This window comes from Brachyhypopomus gauderio, chromosome 18 (genome assembly GCF_052324685.1).
Source record: "Brachyhypopomus gauderio isolate BG-103 chromosome 18, BGAUD_0.2, whole genome shotgun sequence".
NCBI lineage: Eukaryota > Metazoa > Chordata > Actinopteri > Gymnotiformes > Hypopomidae > Brachyhypopomus > Brachyhypopomus gauderio.
The window spans coordinates 18,623,418-18,640,852 of record NC_135228.1 but is presented as its reverse complement, the minus strand read 5'-3'; the positions used below and the strand labels follow the sequence as shown (position 1 = coordinate 18,640,852).

Here is a 17,435-nt window from a genome sequence, read left to right as displayed (position 1 = left end):
GGAGAAATCACAATATTCCCATCACGTTTACAAAGCCGGAAAAAAATCCTTTTTACCTGTAATATTTGTCAATTCTTATCACTAAAGGCGGAGGAACAGAATCACGGTACTATGCTAATGTGCCTAAGGGACATTCGTAAGTACTTGTACTCTCTATGATTACTTGTGATTACTTTAAAAGTCAAACACTTTTGAACACACTTCTGAAGGATTGAAAAAATTGTTCATGAACTGTGATGATGAACAGGTGAATTTTGACTTGTTAGTAAGTACAGTGTTTTCTCAAGTTGTGTTTATTATGTAAAGTATTATGTAAAGTATTATTTAGAAAGAATCATTCTCTCTTGTGTTCAGCACAGGTCATCACCTGTAATATAGTTATTCTTAATCACAGCCCTCTTTGAGATTTCATGCCATGCACAGTTCTGTATGTGGCCTGTATTCCCACACTTCACTCAAGGGAAGGGTTATTAGATGTGAAGTATTCTAGTTCTGACAGTTCATGCCAGACATTAAATGTTCAGGCCTTAATGAGAATCTTAATCTTTAGTGTGTGTGTGTGTGCGTGCGTGCGTGCGTGCGTGCGTGCGTGCGTGCGTGCGTGCGTGTGTGTGTGTGTGTGTGTGTGTGTGTGTATGTGTGTGTGTAGTTAAGTATGTAGATTTTTGTCTCATTTTTTGCAGCTGTGAAAATACCCCACATGTAGAATCATTTCTCAGTGCAAATAAAGGGCTGTGCTTTAACATTACAATAAAGGACAAGTTTGTCATTTATCTGTGCATAAAATATGCAACACGTTTAGATTTGTTTTGCATCCATTAATCACTTATATCAATGCAGCGCCTAGAGTAACACAATATATTAACAAAATGCTGGCAATTTAAGGGCAACACATTTTTATTGTTTGAGTTCTTGTGGGTCCTGGGGCAGTCTAAATAACTGAATGATTAAAATAATATAAGGAAGCATTCGTTTATGCAATATCAGCTATTATTACTGCAGTTTAATAAGTATCCCTATTCTTCATTCTTTTTAAAACAGTAAGCAAATACATTTTTTATCAGTATAAAAGTTTTATCAGTTACAAGATTACAGCATATCATTGCAGCATTACAGCATACATATGGAAATTCTAAGCATTTCTCAATTTACCCTCCTTTTATTTATTTGTTTAAAAAAAACATTTAAATATATATATTTAAATATCCTATATAAAACTCACTTCAACATGAAGTTCAAAAGCATTTTGTTCTTTATCAATTCTTTACAGGCAGTTTGGACTTCACACATCAGATCTTTACAGGAGTGTCGTTCTTCAGAGAGGGTTCACGCGTCTCCACGTCGTCCTGCCCTCCCTCCCCCGTGTGTGTGTCTAATGAAGGCCGCTGTCGCTGTAGGGGCTTCCCGTGCCTCGTTAGTCAGGATGACCTCCGTCGTGTCACACGTGTGCCAGGGCGTAGAGGGGTGGAATCAGGCGGGGGACATCAGAGCTTATTCACCCGCTCAGTGGCAGCGTCGCCAATTTACATATCTCATTTTTCTCATGCTGCATAATCTGTCAGGATATTCATACATGCATATTACATCTGTATCAAAACACTCCTGAGTAAAAAAAATAAAACAATAAAACTCAGAATTGCATAATATTAAACGTTTATTGGTCTCGTCAGAACATTCTTTGTAAATTCTGAACACGGAGACGTGTATTGTATACATGAAAATGTTTAAATCTTTTCACAAGAGTTTATCTTGTACAAACAGACCGTGTAAGTGAATGTCCCTGTCTCCACCTCCCCACAGGTCACTGGAGCCGCTAGCAGTGACACGCAAATTTGTTTTATTTATTCATTTTTGTTTATTTTATGATTAATATATTTTTTTGTTTTGACCATTGCGTTTAATTTAGGTCTTGGCTTTTTTCCCTCTGAAGTGTAGCCTATGTGTTTGGCAAAATTAGGCCTTTGCCATGTCTACATGACACGTTTTGTCGTTTGTTTATGTAGCGTGTAAGCGAGCACTGACTGTGACAATGGGCTTTTTGGACAATTTTGGATCAAAATATATATCATTTTAATATTTAGTATTTTTCACTGTATTATCACAATATACATATATAATCAATTAAATAATACATTTCACTTCACTTCCACATGTGGCCCTCTCTCTCCGTATACAGGTGCACTGGGCTTGACGGATGTACTGGTCTCTGATCTTAGTCAAGAGTGGAGATTATAATGCAGCCACTCTGTTGTTCTTGTATGAGGTTGCACTCTTTTGCATTAGTGAATAGGACATAAACTTTGTGACTGTGAAATAATGTAGTAACTCCACCCTCATTAAAGGCATTGTCATTTTCATTCCAAAGAAATTCGGTTCATTTTGATATAAAATAATATTTTTTTTTCTCTGAATCAGATATCATTAGTGTTTCTCTGTCAGCCTCACTCAGGGTTATAGTGCAGTCATGCGGAAAACTTCAGATGAAAAGGGCACCATAAAACATGTTTGTTCTAAAACATATTTTCACTGATTCATTTTAACTGCACTAACAATTCTATTCTATGGACTTTAGATTTTAGACAGCCATGTATTCGGTGGTCAAACGTGAGAAGTACGATATACAGCCCCCCCCCGTGTGTTGACTACTGGAATCGCACTGGGATTTTTAAATATATGTAGGTGTGCTATGCAACCACAAGATGGTAGTAAGAACTCAGTCTTCACTAAAATGTTGGCCATGTACGAATAAGGGTTGCTAAATAATAATAATAATAATAATATTTTATTTGTAATGCACATTAAGTGATAAAACTAAATGGGCAAAGCAGATAAAACGGAGATCACTATGCTAAAAAAGGTCTCTTAAAACTGCGTGTCAAAAGATCTCATTCTAGTTTATTCATTTGTGAATGCTTACAAATTATGAAATGACTGAGGAGGTATTCGAATATTGTGACGAATATGTTGCTTTTACATTTATTTTTAGTTGTTCTTTAAAAGGAAAACAAAATCAGTAGTTTAATTAAAGCAGTTACATTTCTACAATTGGATTTGTAAAATAAATGTGAAATTAAAATACACATTAGATCAAAAGCAGTGGTCAGTTTGTAGAGGACATTTTTACTTTATTTGATAAATGCGATCTATTCTTGCTGTATCATGAAACCGTTCAGATGTTCACATACTAGCCCAAAATGTTATAAAATGTTGCTTTACTTTTAAATCACTTACTGCAGCACAGTAAGTTTTGCCACTAGAGGGCAATCAAACAGTAGCAGGTTCCTAAAGAAAACTTTGATACTGTATACTGTGGTAAAGATACTGGACCCATAGTTCCTTCGGACCAAATGGCTCTTTAATGGCCTGTTAAATCTCCTATACCCCTAAATCTCTCCTGCAAATGTGAATGAATTCAGGGTTGCTCAGGTCGTGCACTTTCTAAAACAACCTTTCGCAGTGCATAAAGTGGAAAAGAGATTTCAGATCTCATACCAGCATTGATCTGAGTAAGGCATGACAAATCCTGATTGTACTTGCAAAAAAAGTTTAAAGTAGCTTTAATGTATTCAGTACGATTAATGTGCTCCACTGCATTCTACCATGGGCCCATCTACTCCCGCTGTGGCCTGGCCCAAAAGTCAAAAAGTTATATCCAATAGCTAAATATGAAGACTTGTCTGCAGATGCTTCCTGGCCATTGGCTTTAAACATGCCGGTGATGGCAGGACAATTGGCAGAGTGTCCCTGTCCATATGGCTGCCCTGTGGGGCTCTTTTGTAAGGTGATGGATATACTAACATTAATGGCTGTCATCTCTGAATGTTTTTTGTAGGCAGCCTTCCCCCCCGTTCCTTAACCCCCCCTGCCCTCCCTGCCTTTACTACCACGAGGCATTCGTATCTGCTAAGTGTGCCTTTTGCTTTGTACACAAAACCCTCCTCTCAACCCCACCCCACCCCACCCACCCCACCCCTCACCACCCGCTCCACCCACCCCACCCTCCCCACCCTCCCCACCCTCCTCCCTGCACGCTCCACTCTGCTCCAGACTTTGTGTTTGTGAAGAGAAGCGTCTCAAATGTCTCGGCCGGGCACAGCAGCTGCCGCTGCCCCACGCCATTCTTTCAGACGCCCAACAAAAGAGGGGCAGTTTTTTCCCCTTTTCTCCTTTTGACAGGGGGGAGCTCAGTGCACATTTGTAGACTAGCCCAGCCCCCCCCTTCCAACCCCCCCCCTCGGTGCTCTACTGGACAGGAGGCTGTGGCTTTTGTGTGCGTGCCGGAGAGGAGGGGCTACACCCCTCTGAATCACCCCTTAAAGCATCTGATATGGCTCCTGTGCTAAGGCCTTGGGGCCTGGCCATGCAGCCATAGCACAGCTGGCCACTCCAGACTGACTCCCTGGCCCTGCTCCTCCCCCCCAAACGCAGCCTCACGCCCCATCTCGAGCCAGCGCAGCGAGACCCGTCCGTCTCTCGGCAGACATCTGAGGGTGCGCTGGGAGGGCAGAGATCCCCAGAGCACCGTGTGGGAGACAGAGCTCTGTTTTGGCAACAGTTGGCAGCGTGTGTCAGCCCAGCGCACCCTTGATCTCTGAGCCCGACAATGCTGACGCCTCGGCCTGAAATCTTATCTCTCCTCTGCATGCATGCGCACGAAGCCAAGAGACGAGCTGTATACGCAAACTCACAATGCGCAATCGAACGCTTCACACCTGTCACCTGCATTAACTTGGCCAGGGACGTTCGTACATCCACACACCATGAACATCAGTCATGCAGGTTCGATCAATTGCAAGGAGGAAGACAGAATCTATGAATGATGAAGGACCTTTTCACAGACGATGACTAGATGCAGTATTTAATGTGCTGCACCATTGTTCTGAGTATCACTGTATCATGCTTGAATCCTTTCTTCACTGATCATTTAAAGTCAATAATCTCTTGCCAAGCAGGCTCTATCACGCTAATCTACACATGCAGATGGATGTTAGGGCAGGTGATGTGGAGGAGAGAGAGGCCCACACTGGTGCAGGGACAACCAGCATTAGGCAGGAGGCCTGACCCCTCTGACCGCACGCAAAGAGACAGCTGGCCCACATAATGAGTGATTACCATAGAACGCAGACTGGAGCCCCTCACTCTCCAGCCCATAATCTGCTGAACTGCCTGCCAAGCCGTTGTGGAGGGGGGGGGGGGGGGGGGGGGACAGCAACTGGCCAATTAAGTAGCTGCACATCTGAGCACGGAGAAGGCAGCAGAGCTTCAGGACCTGCAGATGCTGCTGGTACAAGTTGGTAGCCGGAGAACGTGCACTGAGGGCTCCACACCGATGTTCTTCCATCTCTGCTTTTCCAAACTGATAAGTGAGAAGCCGTTTAGAGGATTTTCCAATTGAGTTCCCCTCCAGGACAGCTCACTCACCCCGCACATGACCCCCCCCCCACCCCACCCCTCCACTTGCATGTTTACAAATGTACCAAACATTGCGCAGAGCATCAAAGCAGCAATTTGGTTTGTTTGCATCACAACTTGAGCAAAGATAGGCAGATCCTGACTGTCTCACTCTCTCTGCACTATAACACAAGTCAACGCTTGCTCCAGATTAGATATCTGTGGAGGCAACAGGAATGCCAGTGGCTGTGTCCGTGGCAACAGAGCAGCTCCTGTTCCAGTCATCCTTCCCAACCATCTGTTCCTGCTCTAGGGACGCATTCAGTGCACTGATGTTTGACTCTGGTAGGTGTGTGTGTGGGGGGTCGGACTGTGAGGAGTGGTTGGAGGAGCCACTCAGGGGCAAGCCGTGGGGTAGGAGAAGCCTTGTAAAACATGAGACAGAGGGGGCCGAAGCGTGCAGATGATGAAATATTGTGACAGTGCAGTTAAAGCCCCCTTCATGCACTGAGACAGCTGAACGGAGCTGCTCAAAGTAACACCCCCCCCCCCCCACCACCCACCACCCATCAAGGTCCCTCCCTGAGGGCTGCATGCTCTTATATCAGTCAGCGCATACATGACAGCAGGCCTCGTCTCCGCTTTATGTGCAGACCCTCCTTCAATCCCCGAGTCACAAATTGAACACGCCCCCTCGGTGCACGCGGTCAGCCCTACAGGAGGGCTTTGTGGAGGGGGCAGCAGCAGGTCCCCCGAGGGAGTACGGCTGAAAGGGAGCGGGCTTGTGCCAGGCACAGGGTCGCCCTCCTCCTCTTCCTCCCCTCCCCCTTGGCCCCTCCCCCTTGGCCCCTCCCCCTGCCACACCTCAGCTCGAGCTCATTACGCACATCAGCAGATGGAGCCGGTTTTGTGGCTCTGTTGCTGGGTAGACTGGAGAGTTGAGGGTTTGAGGTCTGACTGCGTTTATGGTCTGAGGGGTCCATGGGTGTGGGAGGTCAGTGAGAGGGGCACCAGTGCATTGTCCTACAGCTAATTTGATCTTTACCTTTCTGGGTGTTTGTAGCAGAAGTGGAGGGCCTGAACTGTTTAAAGTTCAGCTGTTCATAACAGGTGTTTTGAGTACAGCACACCGACGAACAGATCAAGTGAAAGTTATTATGTTTGAGTGAAAAAGACATGATTTAATATTAGAGTATTGTGTGATGTCATACTTATAGACATCACTGGTATAAAAAACTATTCAGCTCTTGGACGTGTGTATTGAAGCTTACCCGACATACAAGTTATAGGTTGTTTCTCTGTTACCTAAAACAAGATCACACAGGATTTACTGTTCATTAGCCAGATGGCACTTTCTCAGCCAATCAGAAGCTGATGCTATCTGAGCCTTAAGAGAAAGCCCTTCCACAATAAGGGTCCGATAATAGGGAGTGCTCTTTTTATACAGCTCTTAGGAGGAGAATATTTACATTGATAATATACTTTATGATTGATGATCATCATAATTGCATGATCATCATAATTAATTTGAATTTAAATTGCCCAATAGATGCAATGCATACTCTCTTCATGCCATTCTCTTCTATAATTTTTGTCCATGTAAATATCCTTCACGTAAAGGTCTTAATGTGTGATTCAAATGAGTTGATGTGGCAAATCAGTAGATAATTTTTGGATTTGTTCTACAGGTTGTCTACTAACTTTTTTGTCTGTATCAAGTTTATCGGGTTTTGTCTAGATCAGGTTATTATACTGTAAGGGCTACACCAAGTCCCGCCTCTTCCTGTAAAATAATAGTTGAACTGTTGTAGTCTGTAATTTCAGGACTGAAAACCCAATAAAACCAATGACTTTTTACTATTGTCTGCATGGAAAATGCACACTGAGTCCAATAAGATTCACTTTGCAAGGTCCACTATTAGATATTCAAAAATGATAATCACTTTTTTTACCTGCAGGAGGTACCTACCTGTCTTACCCTGATTCAATGGATTGTCAAATTAACTTACTGATCTCTGCAATAATAATCTAGATGTTTCCACACTTTGCAGATGACCAAGATTCAAAAGTGTAAACTGTTAAGAACTGACTAGTAAGAGATCTGGTGGACTTGCTCAGACTGAAACAGGATATAGACACATAGTGTAAAACTACTACATGGGCCAGTATTACACATACAAGCATGTTGATCTCTAATGTGAATAAGCTACAGTATGAATTCAGGCTGATGAGTGAAGACGTGAAAACTGAAAGAATATCCAAATTAGATAAATGTTTTATTTAAGTCACATTTCTAAAGTAAGAAAAAGTATTACAGAAAGTCTAACAAAGTGTTTTTCTTAACAATTTTTGTTAAAAATATTAATTTTTATTTCTAAAGTGAAACCTTTAGAGAGTAAGACAATTCTGGAAAGTGGAAAGCACATTGCCGACAATAAAGTACGTCATATTGTACAGCAATTTCATTTTTAAAAATGTCCATGATGTTCGGTCCATTTTCAAAAACGTTGCTTCGACGCACCGCCGCGTCCTCTGCGTGTCCAACGCATGCGAAATTTGCTCTGTGGCACAGACGCAAAACTCGCTTCTTCTTCCTCTCCAAACCTCATCCGCACAAAGAATGAGGGTCATGGTGTCGCTGTCGTGGCATACCCGACCTCGTTCACATAAAGAATGAGGGTCATCTTGGCATGGACGGGACGAGCAGCGACCTAACCGCGAGGGCCACTCGGGCCTGCCTCGCGCTGCCTGGAGTGACGAGCCTCCTCAGGAGCATCCAGGGATGTGGAAACATCTTCATCCTCGAATAGAAGGATGAGCAGGTATTCCTTAAGCTTTACAGCATCTCGGGAGAGACGGGCAAAGTCCCAGATCAACGTGCAGGCAGAGTGATCTCTGGAACCCACTCGTTATAGCTGCGACTTTCTTCACAGAACATGTGCAGCTTCTCCAGACCAGAGTCTTCCCACGAGCCGTCGCTTGGGTTCTGCAGAAAGAAAACGAATTATCGAACATCTATGAAGTATTACATTGTGTGCAGTAAATAAAAATCAGCATTATATGCCACATGCTGTGTGCATACCGTGATAAGAACGCAGTGAAAATCCTCATAATGACCATTTTCTCCGACGATTTCCCCAAGACTGTTGATGTCGTTCACTCTTACAATGCTGATGTCATTTTCAAAGCAAAACGCTTGGATGAGAGTGAAGTGGATTTGAAGAGCGATATCGCAGTCGAAGTCATCAGTGGCCAAAACGCAGAAAGACACGCTGTCCGGATCACTGCAGCAAGCAAGGGAATAAATAAACAAATTATTATCGTTCATTATTTTAAAGTGACGCAGCATGTGCGTCATTGTATGTGAAAATATGTAATGACTGAAACGTAAGGGCAACAGTTACTTACTCGTTCATTATCTTTGCGCACTCATAGACACCAACGGTGACGCGACCCTCAGTCTTGGCAGACTGCAGAGCCTCAACTAGAGATTTGCCTTCAGTAATCATCTTGCGTTTTGTAGGAGTAAAGTAAACTAATCCAAGTTAGTTAGAAACGTTATGTTGGTGAGCAATGGCTTTTGGTGGACGATTGCATCGACCACGGAAGTTTGGAGTGAGATTTTATTGGCACACGACCAGTATTTATAGTCGGAACCTGGCACGCGTTTGTAACTAGCGTTTTGATTGGCTATCGCGAGGCAATAAAGGAATGAGCCATCAGAGACGCGTGCCTTTAGATATGCTTGACGTCTATTAGGATCTTTTATGAATGGATCAGGTTTTAATCGCTGAATACCTTTTATGTTTACATTTTCATTCTTGAAATAGAAAGCTTATTTCAACGATATGAGCTTTCCATCCATTTACAAAATGCAATGCAATCTGGTTACGTATTGCACCTGCCAGCTAGGCTAAGCTCCACACCAAAGAGGATAAAGTTTCAGAATAAAGTTCTAAAGAGGATTGTGCATATTTAGAATTTCACAGAAAGAATAAGTTGTTTTACACAGATATTTTCACTGACATTTAGACCCTCTAAATTGCCTTTTTTACGTGGTTCCTTAAAGATACAGTTGCCAGCAGCACTTATGCCGAGCTCAGAAAGAAATCACAGTGCTGGTTTATCTGCAATTCATAATACCAGGCACGCGCCGACCTTTTGCATACGCAAAGGTGGCCAGACTTACGGCGCGTGGCGTCTGGAGAGGGCTCCCTCGCGCACGAGCCATGGCAACAGTGTTTTGGTGGGGGAAGGTAAAGGGTGGAGAAAATCGAACTTCTCCAATAGCTGCCAACACATGGTGAAGCTTAAACCTGCAAACTGGCAATATGTTGGTAGTATTAGCATTTTGTGGTCGGTTGAAGTATTTTACTTTCTACTGCATTACAAAGAAGCCACCGAGAGTTGTTTTTTTTTATTAGAGAGAGATAATTTATTTTATTTACATTTTATGTAGCTATATTGTTTGGTGCTTTCTGTTGAATGCGTTACATATTAACAGAAGTAAACTATGAAGCTTCCTTAAAACAGTGACTCCTATTTCATTTTATTTGATCACTCTTAATTAGAATTCTTATTCTGCAGATTCGCCAATTACTATTGCCCAGTTATGTTACTGATTGTGAACCTCCGCTTATATCCTGTTGACAGCATGCGGCTACTGATGCTTTGAGAACAATAAGAATCATAGCAGTCATTAAATGGAACCGGAGCTGGATTTACGAGGGGTGACTCGGCTAATCTACAGCTGCAGGGGGGACTAGAAGTAATTGTTCAGTTTGCATACGCCGGAGCGAGTCTGCCTCGGAACACCTGTCACTCGTGCGCACGCAACCGGGAGGGGCAAACGGACTGCAGATGTGCTGCGGTCACTACACATTCTTACGAGCTTCAGGCGTCTCTGCTGAGCTGAACTTTGTAGTCGGGAGCATAATGCGAATCGGTGCGCAACGTGGCTTCTTTGTACCCAGTTTTAAAAACGAGTTTTTCCAACGCTTTATTTATGCACAACTGCATAACTTAGACCAGAAGTCCAAAGTGCTTTAGGAACAACAGATTTCTCAAATTTTCAGACATGTTGCATACCTCTTTTTGGTAACGTGTAGCAACCATCAAATAAATACAGACATATTTATTTTTTATTAATTTTGGTGTCGTGGATGAACAATAGTAATATAGGGAATAGCGTGTGTGGGGGTATTCAAGTGAGGCCTCCCATCTGCTGCTGTTCCGCCTGGTAACAATAGGCTCGAATCTGTCAGCGCCAGTCAGCCATGTCGTCTTTCAAATATCACTACATTTCTATTTGTAGTCCTTGTGTCATGTATTTGTAATGTTTGCATTTGCTTGTTTGCCTGGTCTGTGCTGATCAATATGGCCACGGCACTGCACGAAGTCTTAACTAGACAACAAAGTTCATACCTCTTAAATGTTAAATCCATCTCTTGAATTGGTTTATACTTTGTAAGACTTGTATTATGAGGCAGAAATAAAAGTTTTGTGGATATAGTGTCCAACTGATTTGGAAAGCTGATGCGCATCACGTGATTTGTGGCTGGAGCAGGGCGGATTTTGTGGCAGGGCGTCATGGCACGCGCGGCTCATTTGCATTTGTATAGGCGTCTAATAATAGAACTTTCTGAAGTTACAATAGGGCCGTTTCAGCCTGTCCACAGATGGCCACACTCCACCTGTCTTTTGGGTAGAGGGGGTGGAGTGTGGGGGTGTTGGGTGAAGGGGCTGGTTATGTAGCCCTGTTTCACCAGTAATATTTAATTAGGGCTTATAGAAACTCTTATGTGTGACTCTTGTGTGTTTTTTACTTCTGACTTCTCTTTGCCCCTATGAAGCACATATACACATATATTTGTTTGATTTCTGCAGCTAAAAAGTTGACTTTATTGACTATGATGCACGGCTGCCGATCTTTTAGAATATGCAAAATGTTAGCTCTATACGTGATAAATGTTGCTTTTATTCTTACACAACTGCACAAAACCAAGGAAAACGCAGCTTATAATGCAAAGTTGCAATACTTAATTTTGCCACATGTTTAATTTTATGCGGAGTTGACGTTTAAATATTTCTCTATAAATTCTGCAAACTGTGCCACAAAAGAAAAAAGAGCCTTATGATCTCCATCAATCTGCCACGAGCCGGAGTGTGACAATAACATTAGCATACCAATGCACTATTCACCATTCATCCAATCAGGAGATGCTGCTTTCATGTGCACCACGAGCTGAAGCATATAAAAGCCGAACCCTGCCTCTCGTTCATCACCAGTTCTTTTGGACTTACTTCGTATCACTTTCTAAACGATTCTAAACATCATCATGACTCTCGAGGAGGTTCTGATCCAGAAGCCCGGCGAAAGAGCAGAGAGCGTCGGAAAAGCTTTAGAAGAAGTTTTAGTGTCTGCAAAGTCTAACGAATGCCTTACACTCGGCGTTTACGAATCGGCTAAAGTTATGAATGTGTAAGTATAGAATCTCAACTTGCGTTTGAATGCTTCGACATGAGAACACGCCACTGTTGATTAAGTTTTGATGTGATACTTATAATGTCTTAATTTTATTACAGAGATCCAGACAGCGTGTCTTTCTGCGTCCTGGCGATGGATGAGGAGTTTGAATGTGATATCGCCCTACAAATCCACTTCACTCTCATTCAAGCCTTCTGCTTTGACAACGATATCAGCATCGTGAGAGTAAACGACATGCAACATCTCACTGATCTGGTCGGAGACAAGTCAGGAGAACACGAGGATGCACACTGCGTTCTTATCACGGTATGTTCAAGATGCAGTTTTTAACGGTCGCTTCCAAAGACTTAGATGTATTTTCACGTGGCGGTTCAATGGGGCTTGTCGCTAAACTGTTTTCTTTCTGCAGAACCCAAGCGACGGCTCGTGGGAAGACCCTAGTCTGGAGAAGCTGCACATGTTCTGTGAAGAAAGTCGCAGCTATAACGAGTGGGTTCCAGAGATCACTCTGCCTGCACGTTGATCTGGGACTTTGCCCGTCTCTCCCGAGATGCTGTAAAGCTTAAGGAATACCTGCTCATCCTTCTATTCGAGGATGAAGATGTTTCCACATCCCTGGATGCTCCTGAGGAGGCTCGTCACTCCAGGCAGCGCGAGGCAGGCCCGAGTGGCCCTCGCGGTTAGGTCGCTGCTCGTCCCGTCCATGCCAAGATGACCCTCATTCTTTATGTGAACGAGGTCGGGTATGCCACGACAGCGACACCATGGCCCTCATTCTTTGTGCGGATGAGGTTTGGAGAGGAAGGAGAAGCGAGTTTTGCGTCTGTGCCACAGAGCAAATTTCGCATGCGTTGGACACGCAGAGGACGCGGCGGTGCGTCGAAGCAACGTTTTTGAAAATGGACCGAACATCATGGACATTTTTAAAAATGAAATTGCTGTACAATATGACGTACTTTATTGTCGGCAATGTGCTTTCCACTTTCCAGAATTGTCTTACTCTCTAAAGGTTTCACTTTAGAAATATAATTTGATATAACCAAGAAAAACGAATTTAGAAACTAATGTCAACGAAAAGAAAAAAAAATCTAATAAAATCCTTAAATGAAATGTTGTGTAATGTGTTTTCTTACGTTCCCTTTGCACTAGTTTTCAGTGCGTCTGTGTTTGTGTTCCCAGATCACGTTGCCCAACTTGAAATTCTCGAGTAAATTTGCATTTGTGGGTGGTGAATACTGTCAGCTGCCTGGTGTAGTGGCCGCTGATCTGCATGTGTAAAGCCAGAACACAATAGCAGCACGCCGTCCCGTCAACTTGGGCCTGCACAAGGGACCCATTGTTGGGTCAGCAGATGTCCGATTTGCGAAGCAACTCCATCTGCCACAGCAAGCAGATGGGAGGTGAAAAGGAGGCCGCAGGGGGGGCTAGACCGGCGCTCGTGCAGCTCACTGTCAGCTGCTGTATTGTATACACGCTGCCTGTGGCTCCAGAGAGCAGCGCTCCTTGAGGTCAAGCTTACAAATGAAACAAGTTATGAACACAACATCTGCAGTTCGACTGTGGCTTTAGTAATATGAGACAAGCCGGTCCCTAGAAGGAAGCTACCTTCTGTGATTTTTTATGTGACTTTCTGTATAGCCTACAGGTTGTTGTTAACACTAATAACATTTAACTTATAATAGGCTATTTAGATTTTAATCTGTAATAATTAATTTGCTGTAGGTGTGAACAAAACAAAGTAAGCATTCATAACACGTTTTATCAAGTTAGTAAACATTAGTCCAATGTGAGCAATTATATTTTAATCACTTACAGCAAATTAAATGACATGATAATCACTTCTCTGTTCTTAGATCAGGATGTGCCAACATGTGTATGGATTTATCTTCACACATTTTTATTAATACCTAAAAAAAACTTATCTTTGGATAGCATCCTTCAGGTCTGCAGGTCCATCCTCATCTTATCCAGGACCTTAACATCAACTTTGTCTGTATCAAATACAAAAAATGAAAGAGTAATTAAGTCAGGCGTTAATTTTCTCTAACAAGTTCACATTTGCAAATCTCCAGCCATATCAATAATTTTGTGAAAATACCTTATCAGAGACACAAGAAATCTACAGGCACAGGAAAAACATGAAAACCATAACCAGAAAGGAACTTAACCCAAGACCCTAATTCTTAGCTTAGGCAAATGTGCAAATCACCATGTTGCCCAATGTCTTTCTAGAACCTATAAGTCCTGGTGTCACTCAGCAAATCCTTCAGATAATTGTGTTATTATACCCTATACACAAATTGGTTTAGTGTTTTGAAGATTCAAATATTCAGTGCACAGATGTTTCAAGTCATCTTACCTCTACAGAACATCATATTTTGTCCTATTTCATTTGGTTGACCTGTAATGTGTCCTGACTCAAACTCATAGAACACCTTCATGCTTCCTTGTCTCACCTTGCTCTCACATTATTTGGCAGTTGTGCTGTGGGAATGATGGAGGGATTACACTGGTGTCATGTATCTTAATTTCTAAGCTTTATTGCTCCTTAATCCTTCTAATTTCCAGTATAAGAGCATGAAAACCAGAGTTAAGGAGACAGGAGGTGACAGACCAAAGCTGAAGCATCACTCGTCTTTATTGGGTATGTACTGGCTCACTGTTGACAGCACAATTCACTTAACAATTAAACCATCATGTTGGTACAGCTTTAAGACAATAATATCTCTCATTTGTATTTTGGGTGAAAGGAGAGATCAGACATTACATAAGAGATTAGCACTAGCGTCTTTAATATGTATTTGACATTGACATTAAGGCATGTGCTTCACTTATATGAACATGGTATACTGAAATGCATAAGCATGACATCCATCATAAATGTTTTATTTCAGAATGCCATGTTTCAGCTTTAACAGGATATCAATTTGCATAAGCCAATTGAGTTTTAAGCTTTTAAGCAGGTAGTTTTGCAAAACATAAAAGTGACCATTCATTTCCTTGTAGGAAGTAGTGCTTTCCATTTACCTTATAGTGTGTGTGCATAAAGTACTTAACATTTAATAAGAAGTTTCTAATAAAGACACTGTGGTTTTTTACTAGTGTAGTGGCTGTGTTTACGCATGATAAACACAACTGAACACACACACAAAGTCCTTTAGAACTTACTGACACTTCTAATGGGTAATTAATAAAAATTATTTATATATATATATGCATTCTTTTAAATCTTTTAAATTCTTTTAAAATTATAAGAAATATAATGTACAATGTGCAACAAGTTACCAAGTCAACACTGCCATATATGTAGAATAAATCGATCTTGAATCCCAAAATGACTGCAATGCGCTCATTAAATCCTCTTCTTCTTCAGACAGGACTCAGAGAAACCAAACATACTCTGCTGTTCCATTTCTTTCACTCTCTGACGCAGAGCCTCAATTTCTCGGTTCTTCTCCTCCTGCAGGGCCTGCAACTTCTAAAGGCCACCGAAGTGTCATACAATATCTAACACAAAAGCATCAAAAATAACACTTTCATATTTATTTCAAAAATGGTAAGTGATAATTTCACAACAGTATTACACTACACATTGCAGTGTAACTTACTCTTTTAAAGATGTTCTGAGGGAGGAAGCCAGAACCTTGCGGTTTCTGCTGAGTCTTGACTGACATACTCTGGGCTCTTGCAAGCTTAGCACTGAACTATAAAAAAGCAGTAATTAGTACTATATGGAGGAAAAACTTCAAGCTGAAAACTCTCTAATGACCTAAACACATCTTATGTATACTATAAGCCATCCTTGGGCTACTAAGATCATTTTAAATGTAAAAAGTGAGCACATTTTTGCCACTAAACCATGAACATGAAAGGCTAAAGTCTGCACTGGGATAGACAATTATCATGAGAGTTGATTTTGTGTTACAGGAACACTAAACTATGCAATGCATCCACAGAACTATAATTGAATACTGTTATAATATTGTGTTCAATAGTCTAATGAAATCAGTCACTACAAATATGAATAGAGAAAGAGCAGCTATTAATAAGGAATGTTTAACCACAGATCTTATTCAACTATTCTTGATGTACCTCCATTTGTAGCCTTAGGATCTCACTTTGCTTTTCTTTCTCCTGGTCATTTATTTTCCTTCTGATCTCCTCCAAAGCACTCTCCTTTCTCTCCAGAGCCTCTTTCATTTCAACATCTTTAGACTCCACTTTCAGATAAAAGCATACTTTTTCAAAACATGTTGTAATATTAACCTTTTAAATTGTTTTTGCTTGATACGTTGTTTAGATATGCGATACACGTGTGCCAAAAGCTAAAAACAATAAAATCAGGTGCTTGTACTGACGGTTCCTCTGCGTTTCTCTAGCAAGGTCATTCAGCTCCCTCTGGTGTTTCTCCTGCTGGGCTCTCATCTCCGCATCCAGCCTCTGAATACAAGTACTGCTCTCCTACACGTAGAAGGGGCCAAGTCACACAAAATTAAAACATGATTTTCATCATAATTTGCACATCACCACTTATTTATTTATTTTATCTTTTTCTCCCTACCTTTACTTGTGCTTCGTTTTGATTCTTCAAGTCAAGAATAGTATTTTTCAGCTTCTCATTTTCAACTTGATGAAGGAAACAAGATGAGTGCCAGACCATGTCTGAGTCACATTTTTTGCAAAGCAGGTATTGGTCATTATCCCACAAAAAGTGCACTTGGTGCTTTTTTGATACCCTACCGCGAGCATCATACTGTTGCTGTAAGTTGTTTTGGAGACAACTGATGGCGCTCAGCATGCCTTCCCTCTCTACAGACATAGGTTTACTGTTATTGTAATAACAAGCACACTTCACAATTAGGCGGTTTAATATATTAATAACAAAAACCTTATAGGGTCTGTATATTTATGAAATGACCATGTATTAGCCCTGATAATTCGTTCTTAGTCGGGAGAATTCATTAGAGAAGTTAATATAAAGGGCGGGAATATACACATCCTACAAAGTTGTCTACCAGCGAACAGTGTGTTAGCAAACTTAAGTAGCTACTAAAATATTCTCACCTTCAATTAATTGCTTCTCCTTGCTATGTGAAAACTTTAGAATTCTGCTGGTTTCATCTAATCTTATTTCAAGGGTTGTGTTCTTCCCCTTCAGCTCTGTGATTCTCTTAACAAGAAAAGAAATGTTAGCGAGCTAGGCTAATGAATGTGTATAGTAAGTTCGCTAGCTAGCCAATGTAGCCAGCCGCTAACTTCACTGACTAGCCTAACTAGCTTAAATGTTTCGTGGTCATGAGGTTATACTGAGTTATTCGTTTGTTTCTTTTATGTATAACTTGGTACTGTGATTAATGTACTTGTTCAAGTATCCCAAAATCCCGAAGAAGTTTCTCCAAGTCCACGACTGTTTTCTTCATTTTTACTATGAAAATGCAACTCTCGTAAACGTTATGAGCATTAACAGCAGTAGGAAATGCGTCTGTGCCTGAAACTTGGGCAGAGACGCCCCCTACTGGTCAAATAGGATTCTAGCACTAACGACGTTAATGGAGAA

General features: G+C 41.7%; 3 protein-coding genes across 4 annotated transcripts; 1 reads left to right on the top strand and 2 right to left on the bottom strand.

Moving 5' to 3' along the window:
• Positions 1 to 7,772: 7,772 nt before the first annotated feature.
• LOC143482117 (growth arrest and DNA damage-inducible protein GADD45 gamma-like) lies at positions 7,773 to 9,204 on the bottom strand. Its single transcript, XM_076980382.1, has 3 exons — positions 8,800 to 9,204; positions 8,474 to 8,675; positions 7,773 to 8,377 (listed from the first exon to the last, which is right to left on the bottom strand). Exons 1-3 carry the CDS (start codon positions 8,898 to 8,900, stop codon positions 8,264 to 8,266), a joined length of 417 nt encoding a protein of 138 aa, XP_076836497.1. The 5' UTR covers positions 8,901 to 9,204; the 3' UTR covers positions 7,773 to 8,263.
• A 2,467-nt stretch (positions 9,205 to 11,671) lies between these two features.
• Positions 11,672 to 12,954, top strand: LOC143482115 (growth arrest and DNA damage-inducible protein GADD45 gamma-like). The gene is made up of 3 exons (XM_076980381.1): positions 11,672 to 11,872; positions 11,977 to 12,184; positions 12,288 to 12,954. The coding sequence occupies exons 1-3, from the start codon at positions 11,730 to 11,732 to the stop codon at positions 12,399 to 12,401; spliced, it is 465 nt and encodes a 154-aa protein (XP_076836496.1). The 5' UTR covers positions 11,672 to 11,729; the 3' UTR covers positions 12,402 to 12,954.
• A 1,555-nt stretch (positions 12,955 to 14,509) lies between these two features.
• ccdc152 (coiled-coil domain containing 152) lies at positions 14,510 to 17,431 on the bottom strand. Of its 2 annotated transcripts, none has more exons than XM_076980809.1 (8): positions 17,239 to 17,431; positions 16,943 to 17,048; positions 16,619 to 16,687; positions 16,440 to 16,504; positions 16,237 to 16,339; positions 15,971 to 16,098; positions 15,487 to 15,582; positions 14,510 to 15,385 (listed from the first exon to the last, which is right to left on the bottom strand). In XM_076980809.1, exons 1-8 carry the CDS (start codon positions 17,296 to 17,298, stop codon positions 15,296 to 15,298), a joined length of 717 nt encoding a protein of 238 aa, XP_076836924.1. In that variant the 5' UTR covers positions 17,299 to 17,431; the 3' UTR covers positions 14,510 to 15,295. The 2 variants fall into 2 exon arrangements, with proteins under 2 accessions (XP_076836924.1, XP_076836923.1); XM_076980808.1 differs by having other exon boundaries at positions 14,510 to 15,356.
• Positions 17,432 to 17,435: the final 4 nt, after the last annotated feature.

Excerpts from the sequence above, each read along its gene's own strand:
- LOC143482115 (XM_076980381.1), top strand. The coding sequence starts at position 11,730 with ATGACTCTCGAGGAGGTTCTGATCCAGAAGCCCGGCGAAAGAGCAGAG. Across the intron at positions 11,873-11,976 it reads TCGGCTAAAGTTATGAATGT|AGATCCAGACAGCGTGTCTT; the intron begins GTAAGTATAGAA and ends ATTTTATTACAG. Across the intron at positions 12,185-12,287 it reads CACACTGCGTTCTTATCACG|AACCCAAGCGACGGCTCGTG; the intron begins GTATGTTCAAGA and ends TTCTTTCTGCAG.
- ccdc152 (XM_076980808.1), bottom strand. The coding sequence starts at position 17,298 with ATGAAGAAAACAGTCGTGGACTTGGAGAAACTTCTTCGGGATTTTGGG. Across the intron at positions 17,049-17,238 it reads ATTTTGGGATACTTGAACAA|AGAATCACAGAGCTGAAGGG; the intron begins GTACATTAATCA and ends TTTCTTGTTAAG. Across the intron at positions 15,583-15,970 it reads TCCTAAGGCTACAAATGGAG|TTCAGTGCTAAGCTTGCAAG; the intron begins GTACATCAAGAA and ends GCTTTTTTATAG.
- LOC143482117 (XM_076980382.1), bottom strand. The coding sequence starts at position 8,900 with ATGATTACTGAAGGCAAATCTCTAGTTGAGGCTCTGCAGTCTGCCAAG. Across the intron at positions 8,676-8,799 it reads TGCGCAAAGATAATGAACGA|TGATCCGGACAGCGTGTCTT; the intron begins GTAAGTAACTGT and ends TGCTTGCTGCAG. Across the intron at positions 8,378-8,473 it reads TTCACTGCGTTCTTATCACG|AACCCAAGCGACGGCTCGTG; the intron begins GTATGCACACAG and ends TTCTTTCTGCAG.